The sequence below is a fragment of the Notolepis coatsorum genome (assembly GCF_963971535.1).
Source record: "Notolepis coatsorum genome assembly, chromosome: 7".
NCBI classification, from domain to species: Eukaryota; Metazoa; Chordata; class Actinopteri; order Aulopiformes; family Paralepididae; genus Notolepis; species Notolepis coatsorum.
The window spans coordinates 100121028-100146802 of record NC_140171.1 but is presented as its reverse complement, the minus strand read 5'-3'; the positions used below and the strand labels follow the sequence as shown (position 1 = coordinate 100146802).

Here is a 25775-nt window from a genome sequence, read left to right as displayed (position 1 = left end):
AACAGCTAACCGAAAGCTAGGGTTAACTAATGTTAAAGGTTTAGCCATAACGTTACGTTGGCTAAAGTTGGGGCTATTCTTAATCCAGTAATAATGGCTGCAGACCTGCAAGCAAAGTACAGCAAGTTGGCAAAGGAGTATTCCAACGTAAATCACATTTTCACCAGTAACGTTAGTCTTCTGCCTCCCGGCTATGAACGGACTCGGAGTAATGCCTTGCTGCTATGGGTAATAATAATATGCTGATGTTATTGTCCGTGTAACACTAACTATATAACGTTAATGCCACAAAACGAATGCCTTGTTAATCATAAGTAGTAACTTTGATGCAGTAGCTTGTGTGTGTGTGGGGGGGACGGCGGGCGTTGTGCAGGTAGGTCGCGAGTGAATTTATTTTTTTGCCTTTTGACGCTACACAAATGGATGGTTAGTTATCGGCGACTGCTATCGGCACATTTGAGCTTATCGGCCGATAGGCCGATAGCAGTCAACAAGGCACTTATCGGCCGATACCGATACCCGACCGATATATCGGTGCACCCCTATTAAAAACCTTATTTGAACAATACCAAAAGAGATTAAACCACATCGTATGTATTGATAAGACCTTCTACTAACTATATCAAAGGACAGAAAGACTCAACATGGATATTAAGGATAAGAAAAAGACTGGAAAGAGACTCGGCACAGATGCTCCAACGGCGCCTATTTTGACACGATCAAGAAATACAACAGGCGAGGCAACGGCGGAACCGTTGTTGACTAGCCCCGATGGGGGGACTATAGTGGAGAATATACCGGGACCAATGATGACTGGCCCCGAGAGGGAGACAGCAGTTGATAACATAACGGTAACGACGTGTAAAAATACCGTAAAAGATAAAGCAGGGGAACTTGAGAAGATAATCTCCAACAAAACCATCGGGTCCATCATTGCACCCACAACATCAACTGACACACGCAGTGCAATTTCACAACCCGACTTCAACTCTCTGACTATCCTGATAAAAGATCAGATACGAGTAGGGAAGGAACAGATGGTAGCTTTCAAATTACACATCGATGAATTCAAAGCACACGTCGATGCTAAATTCGAAGAGGTTATGAAAGCAGCCGCTGCACAGGCCGGGCGAATCACGGCAGTGGAGAATACGGTGATAGAAATTACACAGATGGTCCAAGTGTAGAGCTGCCGCGGTATCGGTATTACCGCGGTATCGCTGTTACATCATGCCCACCGCAGCGCTGGGCTGAATACCGGCATCACCGCTGTTTTTTATTATATTATTATTATTATTACGCTCTCGTTGGGCTTGCGGCTCTGCAGATATACCCTACTTCTCTGTCGAGATTCCAAGCGACCCTATTGGGTACCAGAAAAGTCACATGAAACACTGCAGACCACAGATTGGTCAGAAGAGATACGCGAAGTGCTTTTACTTCCTGAATCTCAGCCATGAGCCATTGATCAGAGCTCAGTCACAACACGGCTAATAGTACGTTAGCTCCCACCGGAGACCGGAGTGGATTGCCGTCGCTCCTCAGGGAACGAGGCATAATGATTTTACTGCAACGAAATGTTATAATAAAAGCCCTTCGTTCTATACACTTGTCTGATTGAAAACTTTATTAACAGACCGCAGAATGGGTACAACTCGGCACGCTCTGAGCAAAGAAAGGAACTTAGATATTAATTTAGTAACGCTTGCTTTGCTATGGTCCGGTAAATACGAACGTGTAACTATACTAACGTTAATGCCACAAATCGAATGCCTTTGTAATCATAAGTAGTAACGTTATAATAATAATAAGAAGAAAGGGTCGGGGGGGTAACCGGCGGGCGCGCCGCTACCACTCCTGCCCGCGACACCTAGTGAACGGCGCACGACCAGAGGGGAGACTTCAAATCCGTGTTTCACTTTTAATAACGAATGCGTGCTTGCCGAATCCCAAACAATATTCATGCTGCAAAGTCATCCTCTAAAGATAGACATTTAGACTAGAGGCAGGCTATATGCTATAAAGAGTAGACTACTACTAAAAAAAAAATGCATTCAAACTTTTATTTATTTTTTGTGTGCGTGCGGTAAAAACCGCGGCGGTAGGAAATATTTTGCAAATTTGTGCGGTAAGGAAATAATCAATACCGCGGCAGCTCTATCCAAGTGAACGAGAAGAACGCCAACGATGGATTAACAGAGTTATCGAAGGAGATAAAACAGGTGGAAGAAAATACAAGAAGTCAAAGAGAAAGCAATGGAGAGGCAGCTCGAGACCCAACGTTACTACAAGCGAAATAATATCCGCATTGTGGGACTGGATGAATCAGTCAATTGCACAGACGTCAGCTTTCCAACAGTGTTAGTAGATATTTTAGGTAATAACATCCTTCCCACAGCGCCGACAGTGGACCAATGTTACAGAGTCGGTACACGAGGCCAAAGAGTTAACGGTCCGAGAGTTATCATTGTTACCCTGCGCAAGACGGCAACAAGAGACGCCATCATTAGAGGAGCGCGCAATCAAAGGGGGAAACTGAAATATGGTGAAAATTCAATATCCATCTACGAAGATCTATGCAAGGAGGCCATAGCTCAGCGTTTCCCCTACAAGGATGTGATGCAGAGAATGTTTAAGAGTGGTCTCAGGCCAATTCTTACCTACCCGGCACTTTTATCGATCTTGGGAAAAGACGGTATTAGGCAGGGAATACGCACGCCTAAAGCCGCCGAAGATTACATGAAAGATTACATGAAGCAACATCATGGATCCGGTCCCCCCGGGCAGGACGAAACACTGGCTCAGAACAGTGGGCGGCTAGGTGGTGTAGTGGGCAAGGCACTCGCCACCAGTGTGGAGACGCTAGGATTCGCGTGTTCGAATCCAGCTCTCCACATTGTTTTCAGTTTAGCTGGTCGTCCGCAGTAATACACATTGGCCGTATTACGGGGAGGGAAAACTGAAGGGTGGGGATCGAACGTTGTGAACAAGCGACTCCTACAAGTCGGTTGGTGCGCCTGCGCAGTAGAATCAGGAAGTGTCGGGGGCAGCGTGAGCCTCCCACGCGTTACTCCTCGACACTGAGAGATCGAGCTGCGCAGGTGAAAAGATGCGACTGCTGTTACCTCAAGTACCGGAGGGGACTTGTGCTATGTATGACTTAGTCCACATTGCAGCCGGGTTGTGGGAGGCAAGAAACAGCGTTCGTGACAGGGGAGGGTTGAATTGGATGATACGAAATTGGGATGGGAGAAAATATAGAAAAATGGGAGAAAAAAGTGGATCAAAAAAAAAAACACTGGCTCAGAACAGATAAGCCTATTCATCTCTCTCTTTCTCTTTGTATTTTAGTAATTTTATTAGAATGACTTTACCACGGCTCAACAAAAGTAACAGATGATATGCACGCTGACAACAATAAGGCACAAGATGTTTAATATGGCTTGTAAGGCATTATATTTACAGTCTTCTGGTCTTTGCGGAGACAATAATCCAACATTGACATTATGAGCATTCTGGAACATTCTGGGCTCCTCTCTCGACTGCTCAGGGACACAAAGGAATATTTAAGTTTAATTAGGCTTTAATAAGGCTTTAAAAAAAAGACATTAGCCACATCTAAATGTATAAGCACGACAAGGTTATTCTAATATTTTAAATAATTACTCCACTGATTTAGAGATTTGCACAATGTAGCTCTAAAAGTCTCTGTTTTTCTCTTTTTTCTCTTTACTCAATTTTATTTTATCTGTTTTTCTCTGATGAGTTTTATTAGTTCTCACTCCTTTTTTATTTTTTATCTTTCATTGTTATTTTTTTTTTTTCATTTTAAGGTATTAGTGTTTATCTCCACTCTTTTCCTTTTTTCTGATGTTTCCTACATAAGTTAGTAGAAGGTTCAAATGAATATATTAATGAAGGTATATTTTTCATTTTTCACACTATTGTTAGTACATTAATGGGAAGGCGCAAGACCAAAAGCGACATTCTATTGAATTAGAATGAAAGTTTCAGATCCTATGGCTATTAGCATAGGAAGAGTAGGATTACAAAGCTCAATTTGGGTAATCCGGTGGCCTAAGGGAGGGAGTCATACGTGTAGGATGTGTGTATGGGACACAATCCTGTACGACTCTCGTGGGAGGGGGGGAAAGGGGATTTTTATTTGTATATATGTATGTTTTTAAGCTCGGCTCTCAACGGGACCTCACTAGTTGGATGTATATCTATTGTTGCCTCGCACTCCAGAAGCATTACCATCAACTACACAACAACATGTATAGATTATGGCTAGTTTGAATATAATGATCTGGAACACTGGGGGAATAAATAACCAACTCAAACGCAAAAGCGTGCTCACACTAATGAAAAAAGAACAGGTGGACGTTGCTCTGCTAAGCAAAACGCACATTCTAGAGAAAGACATAGATACGTTAGCGGACAACACATACCATAATATTAGTCACTCTTCTTTTGGTACGAGAACTCGGGGTGTAGCCATAGTCGTTAGACGTAAGTTGAATATTGAATTAAAGGGAGTATGGTCTGATGTAGATGGTCGGATAACTATAGCTAAGATTGTACACAAGAACAGGAAAATAGCGTTGGTAGCGGTATACGCCCCAAATTTGTACGAAGTGGGTTTCTTCACTACACTAACCAAAGCAATGTTAGACCTTCCCGATTACTCATTTATAATAGGTGCTGATTTTAATGCCATTTGGAATCCAAGGATGGACAAATCTTACCTCGCCTTTTCCAGCGAACAAAAGAATTCATCTAATGCATTAAAGGATTGGTCGAAGATTACAGGTGTAAATGATTTATGGCGATCACTTAATCCCACGACCCGAAAGTACTCTTGTCAATCTGCGAGACATAACACATTATCCAGAATAGATTATGTCTTTGCATCCCAGAGACTATTTGATAACTATGAAGTGGAAATGATACCCAATGCACTATCAGATCACTGTTATTTACTCCTAAAAGGAACATTTGGTATACTATCTTCCCGAGCCCCAAGATGGCGATTTAACTCGATGCTGCTTAATAACAAGGAATTCATTACACAACTCAAAGAAGCTCTTACAGTATTCCTACGGGAGAATGCAAACTCGGTGCAAGACCCCAGAATATTATGGATGTCGGTAAAGGGAATGATCAAGGATTTCACTGATAGCTTTTCCTCCAAAATGCGCAAGAATCGATGCACAAAACTGGCTGAACTGGAAACGCTTTACTCAACGTTATTTAATTCTTTACAATACAACAACTCAACTCGACTAGAAAATCAAGTTAAGGTACTAAAAAAAGAGATCAATGCCATATACAGACAACAATCGGAAATACAAATACGTAGCACAAGACAACAGCAGTACTCCCAAGGTTCTAAACCCAGTCACCTATTAGCCATGCGATTAAGAATTAATGCAAAATTTGCAGATATAACTACCATTAGAGCACAACAAGTACTTGAAACAGACCCTGAAAAAATAAACGATACATTCAAAGAATTCTACTCCAACTTATATAAATCAGAAACGACCTTCGATCAAAACAAAATGGACACATATCTTAATCAAATTATTCTCCCTAAACTTTCAGAGGATGACGCTAAACAGTTAGAAACACCGATCACACTAGTTCAGTTCAGTTCAGTTCAGAGTTTTTTATTTGCCACATGGAATAATACAATCATAGTTTCTTCATTAAAAAAATCATAAATAGTCATTCCATGGACAAAAGGAGCAGGAAGAAGAATAAATCTTATAGTTACCTGCCCCTTATTCCTAAACTAACATGTATTTTCTTAATGGTCGGCGTACAACCTTATTTACAAAAATAATCATTTATACCATTATAAAAGAAACACAATCCACAGTTAACACTTTGGCTGCCTAAGGTTAAATTCATGATATACCATAGATTGCCAGCGCTATTTGTCTATGGAGAAAGTCCCCTTCTTTGCAGGGCTATAACTTTTTAAATTATATTGCTACATTGCCATTATTAGGGCCCATTCAAAGTCCTATATGTATTGGTCATTGTGTAGCAACGTTAAACTTTTTCATTCACATATTCATAGTAAAGTATGGTCTAATGTATAAGTATGTTTTCATCTCTTTCTGCAGCTTTCTCCAGAACGTGATATATAGCCCCAAATGCATTATATTGATGATGAAATACAGTTTGATGGCAATCAGCGCGATATAAAAAATTCCAACTAGACGTACTTCTAGAAGTTACTACACGTCATCTGATGTTGACCGGATGGGCGAGGGGGCGTTTATAATTCCGTGGGCAGCGTTATACCAACAGGCCTGTACGCTGCGACGAGATCGTCGCAAATTGCCCCCTAATTTGGCCGGTGCGAATGAAAAATTATATCTACTCGCAAGCTTGCGAATAGTGATTTCACCCCTTCATTCGCATTTCACTACACTAACATTAGCCTACAACCAGGGCTGTACAGGCGACATAATGTTGCGGTTGTAATTTCATTAGACAGACCAGCGCGGACATTTAATAACATGCAATTTAATTGACACGAGCAATGGGCTAACGTTAGCTGGTGGTCCCGAGTGAAGCAGGGACGGCGGAAAAGTGAGGAAAGGGGGTGGGTTATATTGACAAGTGACAACGCTTGACAACAGAAGTTTAAACATAACTTCATATTTATTAGTTATTCGTTTCTGTATATCATCCACTTTCCATCTCCGTGTTAGACTCTTCCTGTTTACATTCGAGTGTGACGTCATCACCTACGGCAGCTTAGACGATCAAAACGCGAACCTAGAACAAAACCCCGGGGGGGGGGGGGGGGGGGGGGCTGGCTCTCTTGTGCGTTCTCGCCCCCTCTCTCTCTCTCGCTCTCTCTCTACATTCAATGATTTAAAGTAGCCAAACGTTACAGACAGTATAAATACTAACTGGATAGTTGATGATAAACATTTAATTTCATTATCTGAAATATTCTAAAATCATTAAGTCTGCTATAAGCCATTATCCCTTTGTGTGTAATTATTATTTTCTCACAGTAGTATATATATATATATATATATATATATATATATATGTGTGTGTGTGTGTGTGTGTTTGGCTAAAGTGGATAGAAAACACAGTACTGTGCAAAAAAAGGGCACCCAAGAGTTTTTATATAAATAGTCTTAGATGTAAATACATTTTTTTATTAGTGTGTCAGTAGACTACTCTTAGTACATTTTCATTAAATTATTTTTTAAAGCATCTTCATGGTTTAATAATGCAAACATATGTTGCAGGGACTTATTATAATCATCATATTGGCGTGACTGTATGCATCAAAGGGTTAAATCAAGCATTTTAAGTGCTTTAGGAAATGTCAAAATATTGCGATATATATTGTGTATCGTGATATGGCCAAAAAATATCGCAATATCATTTAGAGGCCATATCGCCCAGCCCTACTATAATGGTAAAATAGTTATTTAAAATTTTGCCCCTAAAAAATATTCTTTGCCCCTAAATTTCTCATTTAGGGGCAAGTGTGCCCCTAGTGAAAAAGCTTAGCGTACAGCCCTGACCAATCATCTAATGTGGGTCAAATGTTGATAATAGCAGTTAGTATCGAAGACGGTAACGTTACACGCTGAAACTCACCCCAGTCTCCGCGCGCCATTGGGCGATCATCGTAGAGTAGAAATCTTATCATTATGGGATATATTTTTACCCGGTCCATCTCCAGCTTGTATAATGGTATATACGTCCAAATCATGTTGTTTATCGAGTTATTGCCAATCGATCACTGTGTAGCGTGATGAGCCAGAGTCCCATGACCTATAGCGAGCGCCCGGAAGTACTACGGACGTCTAGCACAACCTCTATGGCACATCCTGTTTGGCGATTGCGCCGATCGGCCACCAGATGGCGCTCCTGAACCGCCAGAGAGCTCAGTGGGTCCTGCTGGTGGATCTCAGGCCAGCGGAGGGGACATATGAATCCGATCGCAGATTTTTGAAATATTGATATAAGGACGACGTAACGCGTCCTCCGGCAACTTTAGCATGGCCAGCAAAGACGTCTAAAGACGGTTCCCGGCACCCAAAGTGTTAAACAAGAAAATTTTAAATAATAATAATAATGATAAAGAATAAAGAAGAAAAGAAAGAGAAGAGAAAAAAAAGAAAAGATCTCACTATTCAGATCACATTTTGATTTTCATACTGACTAAATATTTTTTTTTTATACATTTTTTTTAATTGATAAACACTGTTACATCCCTTAAGCTCGCTATGGAGAGAATTCCACAACTTTACACCAATAACTGAAGGACACATCTGTTTAAGTGTGGTACGTGCAAACTGATGTTTAAAATTGTATTTTCTCCTACTAAACTCACTTTCTAAATGAAAAAGATTTTGTAGTTTTTCTGGCAGTGTATTATTTCTAGAGGAACTCAAGAAGGCCATATCCGAAATGCAAAGTGGTAAGGCTCCTGGAAGAGACGGTATCCCACCAGAAATGTACCTCTCTTGTTGGGACATAATTGGACCCTTATTACTAAATATGATCTTATACTCAGTCAAGGAGGGGAACTTCCATAAGAACGACAATATTGCACTCATAACAGTCCTTCTCAAAAAAGACAAAGACCCCACCGAGTGCGGTAGTTACAGACCCTTAAGCCTCCTCGGAACCGATATCAAACTGTACTCTAAGGTATTAGCCATCAGATTACAAAAGCATATGACGTCTTTAGTTCATCCGGACCAAACTGGCTTCATAAGAGGCCGCCTGATCACTGATAACATAAGACGAATACTGCACGTACTAGATGCCGACAAGGACGACACCATACCTAAGGCGATGCTGTCCCTGGATGCAATGAAAGCTTTTGACAGGCTGGAATGGTCGTATTTATGGGCAGTATTAGAGAAGATGGGGTTAGGTAAAGGTTTCATTGATATGATTAAAGTAGTATACAAAGACCCATCGGCCATGATTACAACAGGTATAATCACCTCCGGAATCTTTCCGGTATCACGCTCAGCTAGACAGGGTTGCCCTCTTAGTCCCGGACTATTCGATCTATCATTAGAACCTTTAGCACAATATATAAGACAATCCCAATCCATAGAACCAATTGTAATCAAGGGCACACAACATAAAATTAGTTTATATGCGGACGACGTAATACTGTTCATGCAAAACCCCAACACCACACTGCCTCATCTGCTCAAGTTGATTGAGAACTTTGGAGATTTATCGGGATTCAAGATAAATTGGCCGAAGTCGGCTTTCCTTCCACTTAACGCCCCTGCAAAAAAAGATATAACCCTCCCAGGAGAGATACCTATGGTAAAACATTTTAGATGTTTGGGAGTGGAAATATTCCCCACCATAAGACAAACGGTGAAGCACAATTACACAAAAATCCAAAACAAAATCAAAGACGACCTTGATAGGTGGGCAAAACTTAAAAACTCAGTACAGGCACGGATATCAATAGTTAAGATGGACGTACTACCTAGAATCAACTTCGTCAGCTCAATGCTACCGTTACCCCCTCCAGAGGGATACTGGAAAAAATTACAATCCTCCACATACAAATTTATTTGGAATAACAAACCACCACGTATAAAAAGATCCACCGCACAGAGAAATAAAGCAGACGGTGGCATGGCATTTCCAGATTTTTTCCACTATTTTAAGGCGTACACATTAAGACCATTGACAACATGGTTTGATCCCCAAGCATTAGTTTCCTGGAGAAAATTTGAAGAAAACATAGTAGCCCCACATAGACTGAAGGACATAGCATACACTAAACTATCAATCAAGCATTGCGAACGGAAATTTGGCCCCATAATTACTCATGCGATCCGGATATGGCGTGAAACACAAAAAAAAAATATCCTAACCCACATAAATGGCACAATCATACTCCCTTATTCAATAACAATGCACTCTTGATTGGAAAACGACCGATAAGATTCCCTATATGGGAAAAGCAAGGCATACACTCATTAGGGGATGTTTTTAACAAACAGGGTTTCTGTAGTTATGAAGAAATACAAAAAAAAAATTATCTCACCAAGTCCACACATCTTTTTTACTTACAGTTATTGTTATGTTTGAAGACTCAAGGTGTTCCATTAACGAAACCAATTGAACACCACAGATACCACAAATTCTTCTATGAAAGAGAGACATCAAGAGGTTTTGTTTCAGATTTGTATCATCAATTACTAACGTCCTCATATGAAACCCTCCACCTAGACTCCGTCTGGAGGAGGGATATACCAGACCTGGAAAGTGATTTTGATTGGCAAGAAGCCTGGGCAAATGTTCGACTCACATCAAGGAACCCGGATCATCAACAAATCAATCTTAACTATATTCACAGGACATACTTGACTCCTATAAGACTGAAAAAAATGGGTCTTATACAAGACTCCAAATGCTCTTTATGTACAAATGGGGACGAGGGGACATTTATGCACATGTACTGGGACTGCCCACCAGTTAAGATATTCTGGAAAGAGGTGACCCAGCAATTATCAAATCTCTTAACTTGGAATATACCTGTACACCCCTCTGTATTACTGCTGAATGATGTTTTTGAGTGTGCAGTACATCCACAGCTAAATAGATTGGTTTTATCGGGTATCACAGTGGCTAAAAAGCTGATAGCATCACGATGGTTCCAACCGGAAAAAATTTGCCGAAAGGTCTGGATTATTACATATCTCGATGTGATCTATCAAGAAATATCTACAGCAAGAATTTTGGGTCTCAATGAATCCAAAATGACATTGTGGTTAGAAGTGGTGGAGAAAATAAAAGCTAGCATATAATGGTAATGTCTGGTTAGGAGCGAGGGAAAATGGATGGATTATCCAATGGGGGGTCCGGGAGGGGGGGGTACGAGCTGGAGCATATGTGTGTAGGTTTTTAGATAACAGGTATTAAGGGTATATCCTATATAAGACAATTAACTAAAATGTGATTTCATTGGATGTGCACTGTCAACTAATGCTTGTATATCTTATCGTGTGTTGTCATGTTTGTTTATGTGTTTGTTTAAAAAATAATAAAAAAATAAAATACAAAATAAATTCATATGCTAACCTTTATCCTCTCCACCACCTCTAACCAGATTGCTATGCTGGCTTCATTAACACCTAAAATTATTGCGGTAGATATCTCTAGATAAATCACATCAAGATAGGTAAGAACCCATACCTTCCGGCACATTTTATCAGGTTGAATCCAGCGTGATGCTATCAGCTTTTTAGCAGCCGTAAGACCGGACAAAATGTGTCTCTTTACCTGTATAGAGGCTGCTAACTAAGGTAAGGTCTATTCTATGTCTATTTTACCGAACCTGAAACATGTTTTTGTACCGATCACAGTGTCGTATTTTACCGGACCTAAAACATGCTTTTGGTAACGATCGCAGTTTTGAGTTAAAACGATTTTGTGAAGACACATATGTACATGGTATATATACCTTTGATTTGGAAGTATTTGGGGTTTCAGGCGAGCAACCCGAATGATTTGGGCATATTGCATATAACGCGATCTATGAAAAAATACTGGATTATTTGGAAAATGTTTAGCATGTAATAGTGCACAAACTACAGTATGTAGAAATTAACTGGTTAGTCAGTGATGGACTATGAACAATGCCTGTCAAATTAGCCATACTATTGTCTCCATAGCTATAATACAGAACACACGATGGAACATCGCTAAAATGGTCAATAACGCTGGCGCCATTGAGTAAAGATGGGAAAAGAGCGTGGCGGTCAATGAGTTAAGTAGCTTACTACAGAACCAATCGGGGTTCGAACAGAACTTCCCAATTAGTGATGATTTCAGAGAGATTTAACATTTTAATATTTAATAGTTGTACACCTCCAAGTTCATATTCATTGTAAAGATAAGCTTGTTTAATTTTATCTGGCTTTCCATTGCATATAAAGTCAAATATTCTCTGATTCGTTCAGTGTTGCATCTTGGGAGTGAAACCTACAGATATACCTATAGAATATCTATAGAATACCTATAGAATAGATAGATATAGGTGATAAGTAATTTGTCTTACTCACCACAGGGGGCTTCATGCAAATCATCCACAAATAGATGCAGTCCTGAGAGTTTGGTCATGGTGCCTGAAGTGCCCAGACAGGTCCTCTGACAGCGGATGTCATTCAGTACCTTGCGCAGTACACTGGCGGTCAGGCACGGACTCACAGGGAGGCAAACGTGTAGCCTTCCCCGACCCAGCAAGGTCTCGCAGAGCATGGTTTTCCCTGAAGCAGCCTCTCCTACCAACAATGCTGGCTGGTTTGCCTCCAACATGATGTCCAGGAGATAGGAATATTTCTCATACTGTGTGACAAAATAGACAAAATGGCACAGGTTATTTGGATACGACAATCTAGTGATATTCAAAGATGTCTTTACTAGTAGAAAATATCATCAATCTCTGAATATAAAATGTTTAAGATATTACCAAAGAATAAACTAATTTGGACACTAAGCACAGACCTGAGGGATAGTTGGATAGACCACGCGTCGGTTCTCACTCCCGGGGCAGTGAATAGTGTTGATTGTGTCTCCGATCACTATTTCGCTCTGGTTCAGAAAGTAGTCAAAGACAGTCTCTTCATCCGGAACCTCAACTCTGTAGCGGCTCTTAAACAGCAGTTCACGTGTGAACAAGTCAAACTGTGGCCAGTGTCTGAAGGGAAATAAAAATGTTCAGTTCATCAATTCATTTATTAATTTATATTGATTTTGGAGTCTGGCTGATGAAAACTGAAATCTGGAAATCGATTAATCGATTACTCGTACCTATGAGAAAAATCGATCTTAAATTATTAATAATTTGTATGAAAAAAAAATATATATATATATATATTTTTTACATATTTGTTTCACATGTATGTGTAAGATTATAACTGTTTGTTGGTTTCCTTAATTAAACATATATGTGAATGAACAAAATTAAGTAAAGAAATAAAATAAAATAAAATAAAGAATTTGAAAAATAAAATAAAAGTTTTTTTCCCCTTTTCGAGTAATACACGATCACTCGAGTATAGCATGCGATCAATCGATCTGGATTCTTCTTAAAAATGCCCATCCCTAGTCCTATCCTGACCTTGGGTGCAGGTGTCCACCGAAACCCCAAACGTAAGCCACCAGAAAGAGGTTTCTGGCCTGCAGCTCCCGCTGAGGAGAGGTGACCCAGGCATCTGTGCGTGATGTCTGGATTCCACCTAGAGGCATATCTGTTGGGAGAATTGGTGCAACATGTTGTTAACATATCAGTCCCCTCTAACACAACTTGGCACCACCTCCACTCTGCAATCAAGTCAATTTTTTTCGCTCCTCTGTAACTGGTGCTACTGGAGAGGAAGCCAGAGTCACCAGAGGGACAGCCAGAGGAGACTGCAAAATCCCATTTCGAAGGAGTGTATTTGGGCAGTCAGTTTTCTCTTACAAAACAGTACCTGAGTGGAATAAAATCCCACAGAACATTAGAGAGTCCATTTCATTCAACGCCTTCAAATGTAATCGTAGGAATTGGTTGATAGATAACCAAATGTGAACACTGATGTGTATACTATGTGGGGATTGAACTGTGTATATTGCTGTGTATATAAGGGTGAAATTATGTATGTTATTGCTAATGTGTTTGTACTTGTGTTTTAATCTTTTTTGTACTAGGTACTAGCCCATTATTTCTGGCAGGGGGACTGCCAATGTAAACTAGCCTTTTGGCTACAATTGGGTACATTTACATTCTATTTATAAAATGTTCCTTAATGTATGTTGTCCCTCTCTAACAACTAAACTGACACTGAAACAACTGTCCATGTTTATGAATATTGGTCACAATACCTCTTGTGTCTTGGTTCTTGTGTTTCGGTTCAGCTTTTAATCCAGGTCCCTTCCCAACCTGCTCCAGGAAGGCATGTAGAATCCTACTGAATGACATAACCTCTTGCAGTCCATATGTACTGGTTCCACCTCCTTCACCGTGCATCGCAGGGGTAAGGGCCCCATCCCTGAGGCAATCGAGGGTGCTGCGGAAAAGGTCTTCGGCTAGACATTTCCACATCTTCAGGGTCCCTAGATCCACTGAGTGATTTCTGGAGAGAGCATCCACTTCGGCCTTCCACACGGCCTTCCAAAGATCAGTTCCAGTGAAATACACAAGGCTGCAACTAGACACTGCGGAGGGGGCGGCACCCCTGAGGTCTGTGATCTCTGCAAGGAGTTTTGTCCCTGTGTTGGATGCCAGACACAGGGCCGGGTCCTCAAGATGACAGAGGGTAAAGTAGTCCAACCAGCCCGGCTGCCCCAGGGGCTCCCCGTCCATCACCAGCCACTTCACCTTCTGCATCTGATCCTTCTTACTGTTATCACTACTGGAAGAGTCTGTGGCTAAGTGGCCACGTCGCTCTGAGTCTCTTAGCACTTTAGTAAAAGCTCCATCCCACCACCCCTGCTCTTCACAGCTGCCCCCAAAGACCTCCTCGTGGGACATGGCATTGGGAAATAAGACCACGGTGTCAACAGAGCACCAGGTCGAGGTGGGGATTTGGGGCTCTGTCCGCGGGGCAGGCAGTCTGCGTAGTGCCCCGGCCAAGGCACGGTGACAGGTGGTCTTTCCACTCCCCGAGGGACCCACCAGCAGAACTGCCTGTGAGAACTTCATGGCCTGGTACAGGGAGAGGGCCTTGCAAACAACCTGTGTGTCAGAGGGAAACCCTGCTCTTTGTAGCTCTTCTGTAACGTCCCTTTTGATTAACCTCTGCTCTTCCTCCTCAGTGTGGTGTTGGAAAGCAGGAAAGTAGCACGTTATAGGAAATATTTCCTTGAGAAGGGTGTGAAACTGTACGGCTTTCTTGTGCTCCTGAATGGATGCTGAAACTACAGATAAAAGTGCTTTGACAAGAGCCTTCTCCTCCTTCACTCCTTGACTGATGAAAGCAAATTGATGCCTTGGACCTTTGGCTTCTCCTGCCATCTGAGATTCTTCCTGAGTAACATGTGAAGGCTTTTGACCATCCGGATCTCCAGCCACAACTTTGTCCTCATCTGAAACCAGTTGAAGACAGGCGCTTTGTTGTAAGTACATACGAGTGGCAGAAATAACCTTTTGCAACACCACAAGCCAGCCTGCCTGGTCGCCATTGATGAATTCAGGCATACAGAGTGAATCTCTGGCGAAGCTAAAGAGGTATACCAGGCGTCGACTTAAAGACGTGGCCTCTGAGAAACCAATGGAAGCCAGCATAACTTCCGTGATGACCCTGTAATCTGGATGGGTCAAAGCAACGGGTCTGGTGGAAGCACGCAGACTCTCTGACACCTCTGCCGTGTAACCTTTAGATGAGGTGATTACACATCCATAGCTCCGTTTGGCAAAAATACTTCTTCCTGCAAATGACATCTGCCGGTAAGCCTCATCATGGTTTTTGCAACACTTCCCCACATCGCTGGTCTTGTCCCTTGGTTCACTGTCCCCTCTTTGCTCTGTATTTCTTTGACAGATGGAGAAAGATTGGTGAATGTCTGCTAAATGCTGTCCCAGTAACGACAGCACCCCTTGTGACAATAAGTCAACAGAAGCCAACACAAGCCATGCTCCCGTCTGGAGGGCACCAAACAGCATCTGTTGGACAATGCTAGGGCCCACGCTCAAAAAGCATCGCAGAGTGACGACCTGTCGCCCTAATGCTCTTCCTAGTTGCAACACAGTCGTTCTCTTTCCAGACATGCACGGTCCACTCACAAAACCACATCTGTAGCTGGTCAGGGCAAGGAGAATCCCCAGTGTTGCCCTATCTGTGGAAGGCATGTTCACCATCAAACAGTGCTCTGGGCCCTGGTACTCATAACTATACGGCAGCCGAGTGCCCAAAGTGTCCACGTAGCATGGTGACTGATCACTGCTTCCCAGTAGATAGTCTGAGTCATTCTGATTCTGGCCGTCGGCGGTTATGTGGTACTTCATCAACGTTTGCCACTCGAAAGATGACTCCAAGTCACATTTCACTTCCGTGAGTCTAGATAGTTGCTGTGCATGATTCATGGTAAGTTGCACTAAAGCACGCAGAACCATTACGATGTAATCGGAAGCCAGTGGCTTATCAGTGGCACCTGTGATCCTCTCCCTCATAACACGGCACAGGTTTTGAAGTTTGGAAGAGTTGCGTGTTTTCATGCAGGTCCACTTGACTGGGGAGGAGGACCGGTACACCTTAACGACTCCACTGCACCATGCAGCTTCCTCAGCCACCAAAAGGCATTGAAGAGGATAGTGAGACACTACTTCTAATATGGAAAGCACCTCTTCCCTTCCTTTGGGATCACAGCGTTGGGCGTGTCCAGCTTTCCCGTTATACTCAGAGTCTTGGTCTAGCGGTTGAAGCTGTTGTCGTGCAACAGCACATTGTTTCATGAGCCGCATCATGGTCTGTTGTAGCTGCTTCTCCAAGAGAGAAAGCCAAACTAAGGGACAGAGGCTGGGTTCCACTGGACGAAGAAAAGCAATATGCTCCCTGGTGCTTCCGTAAACTCCCAATACTCTCTTCTGCAAGTGGTTATCAGAGACATCCCCGCTGCCCAGATCTGTCTTATCACTTGGCATGTCGTGGTCTATCTCAAGACAGCATACCCCTTTGAAGCATTTACGCACAACAGGGAGCAGGTTATAGAGCGTGGGGGGGTGGGACAGCATTTTTACCACCTCCCTATCACTCAGGAAGCAGAGCCTGGGGAACTCTGCACGAGGTGAGTCCAAGAGATGCAACATCTGGTTGGAAATAGCTTCCATTGCAGACAGACCGTTGATGAGAATGCTTCGAAGGCTGGTTCCGTGGAATGGTTCGTTTGTCTTCTTGCGCCAAGCGATATTCAGCACGTGAGTGTCCCTTGATATAGAGTGAATCATCTTCCAGAATGTCTGATTCACGGGATGGAACCTCTCCAGCTATAAACATATAAGAGACAATTTAGTGTGACTTTAAAGCTTTACAGTATACATGTAATCCATTGCTCACTATAGTGTTCTAAAATGTTGTTTAATCCAGAATTTAATCCAGGATCTAATCCAGAATTAGTATAGCACCACATGTGGCACCTAACTTGCTCCAATCTAGGATGCACCGATATACGTTTTTTAGCCAAAACTGACCAATGATACATTTTTCTGTTATGCCTGATAACTGATATTTACCAATATCAATATGATGTGGTACATACTGAATGTGATCATATAATCAAACCATTTGTTCATCTACCTCCTTATACTACATCATTATTGGAATGGAATTTTGGTACCTACGGAACCTGTTCTAGTGACTGGCAGGTCCTTAATACTTTCAGCGCCAGTCGTTTTAGCCATCATTGTACTCATTGTGCCACCGCTGTAAAGGATAGGGATTTTCACTGTGCGTCGCTGTGTTTGCAGGGCTATATCTATATTCTATATTATAGCTATGGAGACAATACTATGGCTCATTTGACAGTAACTATCCCTCGTTCAACATGTGAAAAAGAATTAAAAAAATGCATACGTTCGCGTGTTATACCGTGGTGATTTGGTGAATATTGTATAGTTTCAGAGTGATCCTGGCTAATTCCTGGTAACTGTGTTACGGAGCGATATGTGAATTTTGCTAAAAGCGTTTGCGTTGCTCGCCTGGACACGCTACTATTTCCTATTTCCGTTTTTTTTTTGCTTTGATCACCAGTAACGGCATTCGTTTTGAATACTACATACGTTGATCGGCCGGATCGATATGAAATCATTGTAGGATCAAGGTGGAATTGACGTCAGATAGTCCTTACCTTTGATCAGGGTTATTCCAAAAAGAATATTCCAATTGTCTGATTGCGATTTCCAGTATTGATGTCGATTGGGTCCCTGACATGAAGTGGCACAAGATATGCCTCAAATGTGCTGAACGCGTTTCGGAATGATCGGATGAAGCGATTTACTTGGCTTGGTCTAAATTCTCCGCCCGGATGAAATTAGATGTGACACACAGTGTGAAATAAAGTTTCAAAGGGTGGACGATACTGCCACCTAGCAGGATGCGGGATCTCAGAATGATTTCCTATGGTAACACCAAGGTCCGTGACACTGCATAGAATTAAAAAAATCGAATAAAAGAAAAGACGACGAAAACCTGAGAAATCTCGGGTTTTGGCACTCAAGCGCTGGCGAGATGTGTTAAGGTCCCCTGAGTTTGCTCTGAACAGGGTAAATCTGCATTTTGCTACAGTAAGATGCCCCTCTAGCTCATGGAATGAACTCCAACAGTCCTTAAAGCTTGAGATTATCCCCTCTGCTGCAGAGTTTAAAACCTTGATCAAGCAAGTTGTACATGTTTTAATTGATATGTTATCCTTACCTTTCTTATTGTTATGATTTTACATACTGTGTAGTGATTTTATATGTATTTTATTTGTTTGCTTATTTCTGTATGTACACTCGACGTGACTGTAAATAAGGGAAACCTCAGTTGCCTTTTGAGTTTAAATGAGAAGTCTCATCGTGAAAATAAACACATTACTTTAACTCACCAATTCCGCCCTCTGAGCACCAATAGTTGTTGCAGATATCATCTTGGTCAGAAAGGCCCATGTTTCCTGGTATCTTCTCAAGAAATCAAGCAGCCCCTCTACAAATATTGAAAGGAAAGCAGAAGAAGTAAGCAAATATCTTGGAAGCAAATATCATAAATGTGTTAAAGGAACCTGCCAACATTTTGGGAAATGTGCTTACCGTCTTCTCCAGAGAGAGACAAGAAGAAATCCTTGCCACCTGCTCCTCCTGCTTTGATGTGTAACACTTTTCTACAGGTTGATTGTTATTGTTTTATTGTGCTTGTATTTTATTAAGCTCAATTTAATTTCTCACTTTAAACTTTGGTTGTTTCTGTTGATTGTTATTGTTTTACTGTGCTTGTATTTTATTAAGCTGAATTTTACTTTTCATTTAAAAGGTTGTATGGTAGTCTACTGTATGTGTATTGTGCTTTGTTATGTATATGTCATAATTTGTGCTTGCCTTCTTGGCCAGATCACCCTTGAAAAAGAGACCTCGGTCTCAATGGGTTTTTATTTCTGGTTATTTATTTATTTGTTTATTTGAAATCTTTATTTCGAACATGTAAATGAATACAAACAAAATAAACAACTAAACAAAATCAAAACATAACTCAAACAAAATAAATAACTAAACAAAAGCTAAACATAACTCAATTTCTGGTTAAATAAAGGTTTGATTGTATTTACCAAGTTCTTGCAGCAGCTGCACCCAGTGTTCCACCTCCAGCCTGAAGTCATCAACTTGAGGGGAGAGCAACATGCCGGTCAGGGTCATCACGCTGTCCTCCGTCTCAGCGAGGAGCGTCTCCAGACCTGACAGATACACAGTGGTGGAAGAAGTAATAAATAATAATAATGCATTTTATTTGAAGGTGCCTTTCAAAGCACCCAAGGTCGCCGTACAGGGTTAAAAACAAATACAATTACACAGTAAAACACAATATTACAAAGTTACACATAGGGGAGCAGTTATAATAAACTTCAAATTAAAGTGAATATGCCAGAATGAACACATGTGTTTTGAGACGGGAAACAAAGGTGGGACTGGGGAGGTTGTCTATTGCACGGATGTCTTGTGGTAGGGAATTCCAGAGGCGGGGGGCACAGCGGGAGAAGGCTCTGGATCCCATGGTAGTCAGACAGGAAGTGGGAGTGACAAGTTGGAAGGAAGAGGAGGATCTGAGTGACCGAGAGCGAGTGTAGGACTGGAGAAGTTCTGTAAGCTAAGGAGGGCCTTGAAGGTGAGTAGTAATACCTTGTAGTCAGTGCGTGACTTAACAGGCAAGTACACAGTTCCTTTACTTAAGTAAAAGTAGAAATACCCAGATAAATGAGTACTCTGGTAAAAGTAAAAATCCTCCATTCAAATTCTGCTTAAGTAAAAGTAGAGAAGTATTTTCTATTGAATGTACTTAAGTAAAAGTATGCATTCTACATGACGTTTGTGTATTCCAGTGCTTGGGAGCGTTCAATCCTCGATCCATTGACCTCTAAAAGTTATGTTAAAGTGATCTAGTTATGCTGCTCTGATTAAATGTTATGTTAAAGTGGTGTTATGGTTTGTAACCGACCCCAATCGCACAACACAAGACAGGTATGATGGTTTGCCAAGAAACAGATATTTATTGAGAGACAGGGAAAAAGGGCACTGTCCCCTTTAGGGAGAACACAAATACAGGAATATAACAAGAGGGGAAAAACTAGGTGCCTTTAAGAGGCGGGCAGGAAAAGGGAACACTAAGGGAAGGTTAATGACCGCTAGGGGAAACATTAAAGGAACGCTAGGGGAAGGTTAAAGGAACACTAGGGGAAGGTTAAAGGAACAGAGGAACTAGAGACTAGGAGAAGTCGGGACAAGGAGAGCTAGGGAAAAGGAGAACTGGGGACTAGGAGAACTAGGGACAAGGAACTAGGTGGAACTAGAAGGGGAGTACTTGGGACCAGGAACTAGGTGGAACTAGAAAGGGGAGAACTAGGGACAGAGGGGACTGAGGCCCGCGGAGGCGGGCTGGGGAACAGGGAGGAACTGGGGACTGGTGGGAAAACATCTGGGCCGCTCTGCAGAACAGAGGAGAGGGTTAATATTCAAAAGGGAACAAACAGAGCAGATGCAGAACAGTCCAAATAAGCAAAGTAACAAAGTAATAATATCTTCGTGTGACAAACACACAGGGGGAGATGTAATGTCCAAAAATACTATCTAAGTGAGAACAAAAACAGAGTGGGAGATGAAATGTCCAAACTACTAACTAAGTGAGAACTAAAGGAGGCAATACGCTGGGTGAGTGACATCACAATCAAAACTCACCCAGGCGTATGCGTAATGGTACAGGAACAGCAGCGAGACGGGGGCAAGAGGCATTACGCTGGGTGAGTGACATCACAATCAAAACTCACCCAGGCGTATGCGTAATGGTACAGGAAACAGCAGCGGGAACGGGGGCAAGAGGCATTACGCTGGGTGAGTGACATCACAATCAAAACTCACCCAGGCGTATGCGTAATGGTACAGGAAACAGCAGCGGGAACGGGGGCAAGAGGCATTACGCTGGGTGAGTGACATCACAATCAAAACTCACCCAGGCGTATGCGTAATGGTACAGGGACAGCAGCGGGGCGAGGGCATCGCCACCGGGTGGCTGGCTGTCCGAGCCGAGGAACAGAGTGCTGGAACAGTGGCGGTGGCGAGGGTGTCGTCCACCGGGTAGCCGACTGTCGGAGCCGAGGAACAGAGTGCTGGAACAGTGGCGGTGGCGAGGGTGTCGTCCACCGGGTAGCCGACTGTCGGAGCCGAGGAACAGAGTGCTGGAACAGTGGCGGTGGCGAGGGTGTCGTCCACCGGGTAGCCGCTGTCGGAGCCGAGGAACAGAGTGCTGGAACAGTGGCGGTGGCGAGGGTGTCGTCCACCGGGTAGCCGCTGTCGGAGCCGAGGAACAGAGTGGCGCGCCACACCTTGGTGTGCGCGTCGGAACCGAGAGACGCATCGGGGTGCGTCTGCGAGGAGGAGTGTGCCAAGCACGAGGATCTTTGGAAAATGCGCGTTGGAGACAGGAGAGCGTGCCAAGCCCTTGAAGATGCGCGTTGCGCGCTGGTGACTGGAGAGCGTGCCAAGCCCTTGCAGATGCGCGTTGCGCGCTGGTGACTGGAGAGCGTGCCAAGCCCGAAGGTCTAGGAGATGCGCGTCTGCGCGCTGGTCGGGGGAGCGTGCCAAGCTCGAAGGTCTGAAGTGGAACACTGGAATACCTCCCGTAGAGGATTAGAGAGCGCAGTACAGTGTCTCCCTCCAGGCAAACGGCGACAGGTGGCGAAGGCTTGAGCGCATCTGGCGCGCTGGTCTGGAGTGGAACACTGGAATACCTCCCGTAGAGGATTAGAGAGCGCAGTACAATGTCTCCCTCCAGGCAAACGGCGACGGGTGGCGAAAGCTTGCACCTCGTCTCACGCCGGGCGCTGGTCTGGATGTGCGTCAGGACGACAGCTGCGCGGGGGGTCTGAAGTGGATGACTGGGATGCCTCCCGTGGAAGTCTAGGGAGCGCAGACCAGTCCCACTCTCAGGCAACGGCGACAGCAGGCGAAGGCTGGAGCATACATCTCTACGCCGGAGAATCAATACAGCATAGGCAGAACAGAGGACCTCCCGAAAGAGTCTAGATGTTTGAGAATATGATACGGCATGTTTACAACACGACCCCACGCCGAAACGAGGGGAAGAGCCCTGGTATTTAAAGCCCACAGGGGAACTAATTAGCCTGCCACCACAGGTGCGAGAGGTAATTGATAATAGTCCAGGTGTGGCCACTGAGAGTAAACGAGAGTAAAGAACGAGAGGGTGGGGGCTAGAGAGAGTGAGTGAGAAGGGAATTTCTAACAGTAGGCTTAAAGAAAACAGAGAAAGTTGGTGAGCAGCGGACAAAACCTCACAGTACCCCCCCCTCAACGGGAGCCACCTGGCGACCCAAAACAAATACAGACAGAGTGGCAGGGGGCAAAACAAGACAAAAACAAAAGGTACTGGCCAAGCCAGCAGGGGAAGCCACCACAAGAGTGGGGCTAGCAAAAGAAACAGGGTCGCCGAGGGGTAACTAGGGTAGCAGAGGGGCAACAGGAGGAACTGGCCTAGAGGAAACCGGGCCTAGAGGAACCGGGTCAGGAGGAACTGGGTCCAGAGAACTAGCCCAGAGAACTGGCCAAGAGAACTGGCCTAGAGAACCGGTCCAGAGAACTGGTTTAGAGAACTGGCCTAGAGAACTGGTCTAGAGAACTGGTCTAGAGGAACTGGTCTAGAGGAACTGAGGGGCAAGCAGGGTAGCTAAGGGGTAACCATGGTAGCACCGGGAAAGGGCTAGCAGAGGGAAAGGGTAGCTGCCAAGGCACTGATAGCTACAGGGCCTATGCTAGCTGTACTGCTACATCAACATAGAGGCTGCGCTAGCTGCCGAGCTAGGCTAGCAGGGGGAAAGGGTAGCTGCCAAGGCACTGATAGCTACAGGGCCTATGCCAGCTGTACTGCTACATTAACATTGAGGCTGCGCTAGCTGCCGGAGCTAGGCTGGCAGACAGGGCTGGACCAGCATGAGAGAACAAGCTAGCTGGAAGGACAGTCCTAGCTGTGTGAGATAAACTGACCTTGCTAGCTGAAGGGCAGTCCTAGCAGTGTGAGATAAACTGACCTTGCTAGCTGAAAAGGCAGTCCTAGCAGTGGGAGAAAAACTGACCTTGCTAGCTGAAAAGGCAGTCCTAGCAGTGAGAGATAAACTGACCTCGCTAGCTGAAAAGGCAGTCCTAGCAGTGGGAGATAAACTGACCTTGCTAGCTGAAAGGGCAGTCCTAGCAGTGGGATAAACTACACAAAAAAGTGGAGGCCATGCAGAGGGACCGGGTTAGCTGCTTGGGCCTGGCTAGCTACAGGGCCTATGCCAGCTGCAAGGCTGCATTAACATAGAGGCTGTGCTAACAGCCGGGGCCAAGCTAGCAGACCGGGGCCATGCAGAGGGAATTGGGTTAGCTGCCTGGCATGGCTAGCTACAGGGCCCATGCCAGCAGCAAGGGCTGCATAAAACATAGAGGCTGTGCTAGCAGCCGGGGCTAAGCTAGCAGACTGGGGCTCTGCTGAGGGACTGGGTTAGCTGCCAGGGCAAGGCTAGCTACAGGGGCCATGCTGGTAGTAGAGGCCTAACAAGCTGCAGGGGGTTCAACAGGGCTAACAGGGAAGCCAACAGGGCTAACAGGGGAGCTAACAGGCTAACAGGGGAGCTAAACTGGGCTAACAGGGAAGCCAACAGGGCTAACAGGGGAGCTAACAGGGGAGCTAGAGGGGAACTAGAGGGAACAAGAGAAAAAAAAAGGCAAACTCAACATACACCGTCTGTGCTGGCTGGGGTCGTCGATTTGGTGGGGTCGTACTGTTATGGTTTGTAACCGACCCCAATCGCACAACACAAGACAGGTATGATGGTTTGCCAAGAAACAGATATTTATTGAGAGACAGGGAAAAAGGGCACTGTCCCCTTTAGGGAGAACACAAATACAGGAATATAACAAGAGGGGAAAAACTAGGTGCCTTTAAGAGGCGGGCAGGAAAAGGGAACACTAAGGGAAGGTTAATGACCGCTAGGGGAAACATTAAAGGAACGCTAGGGGAAGGTTAAAGGAACACTAGGGGAAGGTTAAAGGAACAGAGGAACTAGAGACTAGGAGAAGTCGGGACAAGGAGAGCTAGGGAAAAGGAGAACTGGGGACTAGGAGAACTAGGGACAAGGAACTAGGTGGAACTAGAAGGGGAGTACTTGGGACCAGGAACTAGGTGGAACTAGAAAGGGGAGAACTAGGGACAGAGGGGACTGAGGCCCGCGGAGGCGGGCTGGGGAACAGGGAGGAACTGGGGACTGGTGGGAAAACATCTGGGCCGCTCTGCAGAACAGAGGAGAGGGTTAATATTCAAAAGGGAACAAACAGAGCAGATGCAGAACAGTCCAAATAAGCAAAGTAACAAAGTAATAATATCTTCGTGTGACAAACACACAGGGGGAGATGTAATGTCCAAAAATACTATCTAAGTGAGAACAAAAACAGAGTGGGAGATGAAATGTCCAAACTACTAACTAAGTGAGAACTAAAGGAGGCAATACGCTGGGTGAGTGACATCACAATCAAAACTCACCCAGGCGTATGCGTAATGGTACAGGAACAGCAGCGAGACGGGGGCAAGAGGCATTACGCTGGGTGAGTGACATCACAATCAAAACTCACCCAGGCGTATGCGTAATGGTACAGGAAACAGCAGCGGGAACGGGGGCAAGAGGCATTACGCTGGGTGAGTGACATCACAATCAAAACTCACCCAGGCGTATGCGTAATGGTACAGGAAACAGCAGCGGGAACGGGGGCAAGAGGCATTACGCTGGGTGAGTGACATCACAATCAAAACTCACCCAGGCGTATGCGTAATGGTACAGGGACAGCAGCGGGGCGAGGGCATCGCCACCGGGTGGCTGGCTGTCCGAGCCGAGGAACAGAGTGCTGGAACAGTGGCGGTGGCGAGGGTGTCGTCCACCGGGTAGCCGACTGTCGGAGCCGAGGAACAGAGTGCTGGAACAGTGGCGGTGGCGAGGGTGTCGTCCACCGGGTAGCCGACTGTCGGAGCCGAGGAACAGAGTGCTGGAACAGTGGCGGTGGCGAGGGTGTCGTCCACCGGGTAGCCGCTGTCGGAGCCGAGGAACAGAGTGCTGGAACAGTGGCGGTGGCGAGGGTGTCGTCCACCGGGTAGCCGCTGTCGGAGCCGAGGAACAGAGTGGCGCGCCACACCTTGGTGTGCGCGTCGGAACCGAGAGACGCATCGGGGTGCGTCTGCGAGGAGGAGTGTGCCAAGCACGAGGATCTTTGGAAAATGCGCGTTGGAGACAGGAGAGCGTGCCAAGCCCTTGAAGATGCGCGTTGCGCGCTGGTGACTGGAGAGCGTGCCAAGCCCTTGCAGATGCGCGTTGCGCGCTGGTGACTGGAGAGCGTGCCAAGCCCGAAGGTCTAGGAGATGCGCGTCTGCGCGCTGGTCGGGGGAGCGTGCCAAGCTCGAAGGTCTGAAGTGGAACACTGGAATACCTCCCGTAGAGGATTAGAGAGCGCAGTACAGTGTCTCCCTCCAGGCAAACGGCGACAG

At 44.5% G+C, this 25775-nt stretch overlaps 2 protein-coding genes across 2 annotated transcripts in view; both read right to left on the bottom strand.

Moving 5' to 3' along the window:
- Positions 1-25775, bottom strand: part of LOC311231707 (extracellular serine/threonine protein kinase FAM20C-like) — a gene marked incomplete at both ends in the record, with an annotated part of 164483 nt that overhangs the window by 87907 nt on the left and 50801 nt on the right. The window lies entirely within an intron of this gene.
- dnhd1 (dynein heavy chain domain 1) overlaps positions 1-25775 on the bottom strand; it is a gene marked incomplete at both ends in the record, with an annotated part of 117144 nt that overhangs the window by 66223 nt on the left and 25146 nt on the right. Inside the window, 5 exons of the mRNA XM_084319433.1 lie at positions 12096-12378; positions 12538-12730; positions 13154-13283; positions 13897-16788; positions 19309-19434. Coding sequence (XP_084175559.1) covers positions 12096-12378; positions 12538-12730; positions 13154-13283; positions 13897-16788; positions 19309-19434 — 3624 coding nt within the window. The remainder of the gene's footprint in view (positions 1-12095; positions 12379-12537; positions 12731-13153; positions 13284-13896; positions 16789-19308; positions 19435-25775) is intronic.